The sequence below is a fragment of the Lucilia cuprina genome, chromosome 4 (genome assembly GCF_022045245.1).
Source record: "Lucilia cuprina isolate Lc7/37 chromosome 4, ASM2204524v1, whole genome shotgun sequence".
NCBI classification, from domain to species: Eukaryota; Metazoa; Arthropoda; class Insecta; order Diptera; family Calliphoridae; genus Lucilia; species Lucilia cuprina.
The window spans coordinates 81,002,272-81,003,558 of NC_060952.1; the positions used below are offsets into that span (position 1 = coordinate 81,002,272).

A 1,287-nucleotide genomic window follows, 5' to 3' on the forward strand; every position below is an offset into this window, starting at 1 on the left:
ACTGAACTAGAACTAAACTAGAACTAAACTAGAACTAAACTAGAACTGAACTAGAACTGAACTGGAACTGAATCAGAGAAACCTGAAATAGATCTGAAAAAGAACTTAACTAGAACTGAATTTTAGTTGCAAAGAAAAATTAAAAACAAATTTGTACACTCTGAACCACTGTTCTAAAGACATTTAACCCAATAATACAAAAAACTCCATTTAGCACAACCAAAAAATCCCCAATAATATACTTACGCTTATACTAAGTTAATAAATTATGTCGTCATTAGTGCTTAATTTGGCTGATAACTCATTTATTTTATTTAAGTTACTTTTCTTTTTTTTATTAATTTACAAATTGTTTTTCTTTGGAGTTCTATAAAAATTACACAATATTTTTTTACTAATACAAAAATTTTAACTAATATACAAATTATTTATAATAATTTGTGACATTAAATTATTAGAAAAGAAAAATTATTTATAATTACAAAATATATAAAATTAATGTAGTCTCTTGCTGTAAAAATTAAACTTAAAATTACAAATATAAAAAATATATTTACGATATATTACTTAAATATTTCAAATGTCTTTATTTAAATGATTTGTTGAAGAAATTTAAAGTTAATAAATAAAATTATGCCAATTTCTGAACTTATTTTATACAATTGTCATTCTACTTTAAATTAAACTTCATTGAATAACATTAATTGTCGATTTTATACTTCTACAACTGAACGGTCTGCTATCATTTGTGTCGATTTTCCAATCTATCAGGTAATATTTATTGCAAACTTTTCTTAATTAAGCTTAACAATTTTTAAGTTCAGTTTAACAAACAAGTTGGTTCCCTTCATATTGTTTAGTAAAATTTTCCCTAACTTTCTAATAGAAAATATTTGGCACAAATTTGAATAAAATACACAAGTAATTTAACTTTCATTTTGATAAATTCTTAACCATTGACTTCAAAAAAAAAAGAAATATCTTGATATAAATAGTGTTTTAGGTTTCAGTTATTCGATGTACGTTCTGGTAATCCAGTGCGTGTTATAACGCTCGTGGGTATTTCACTGCTTTGCGTTGTTCGGGGCACTTCAATTGGAGGTACTCTGCAAGAAAACAATTGTTATTGATTGAATTTATTCATACACGTTGTATTATATTCGGATTAATATATAACTTAACTAGAACTGAACTAGAACTGATCTAGAACTGAACTAGAACTGAACTAGAACTGAACTAGAACTGATCTAGAACTGAACTAGAACTGAACTAGAACTGAACTAGAAC

The 1,287-nt window shown here is 25.3% G+C and overlaps 1 protein-coding gene across 8 annotated transcripts in view; it reads right to left on the bottom strand.

Moving 5' to 3' along the window:
• Positions 1 to 581: 581 nt before the first annotated feature.
• The window catches only part of LOC111684050 (probable serine/threonine-protein kinase yakA), a 39,370-nt gene continuing 38,664 nt past the window's right edge, over positions 582 to 1,287 (bottom strand). For all 8 annotated transcript variants that reach the window (XM_046948105.1, XM_046948106.1, XM_046948104.1 and 5 more), the window contains one exon: positions 582 to 1,106. In XM_046948105.1, the coding sequence (XP_046804061.1) occupies positions 1,007 to 1,106 (100 nt within the window). In that variant the 3' untranslated portion in view covers positions 582 to 1,006. The remainder of the gene's footprint in view (positions 1,107 to 1,287) is intronic.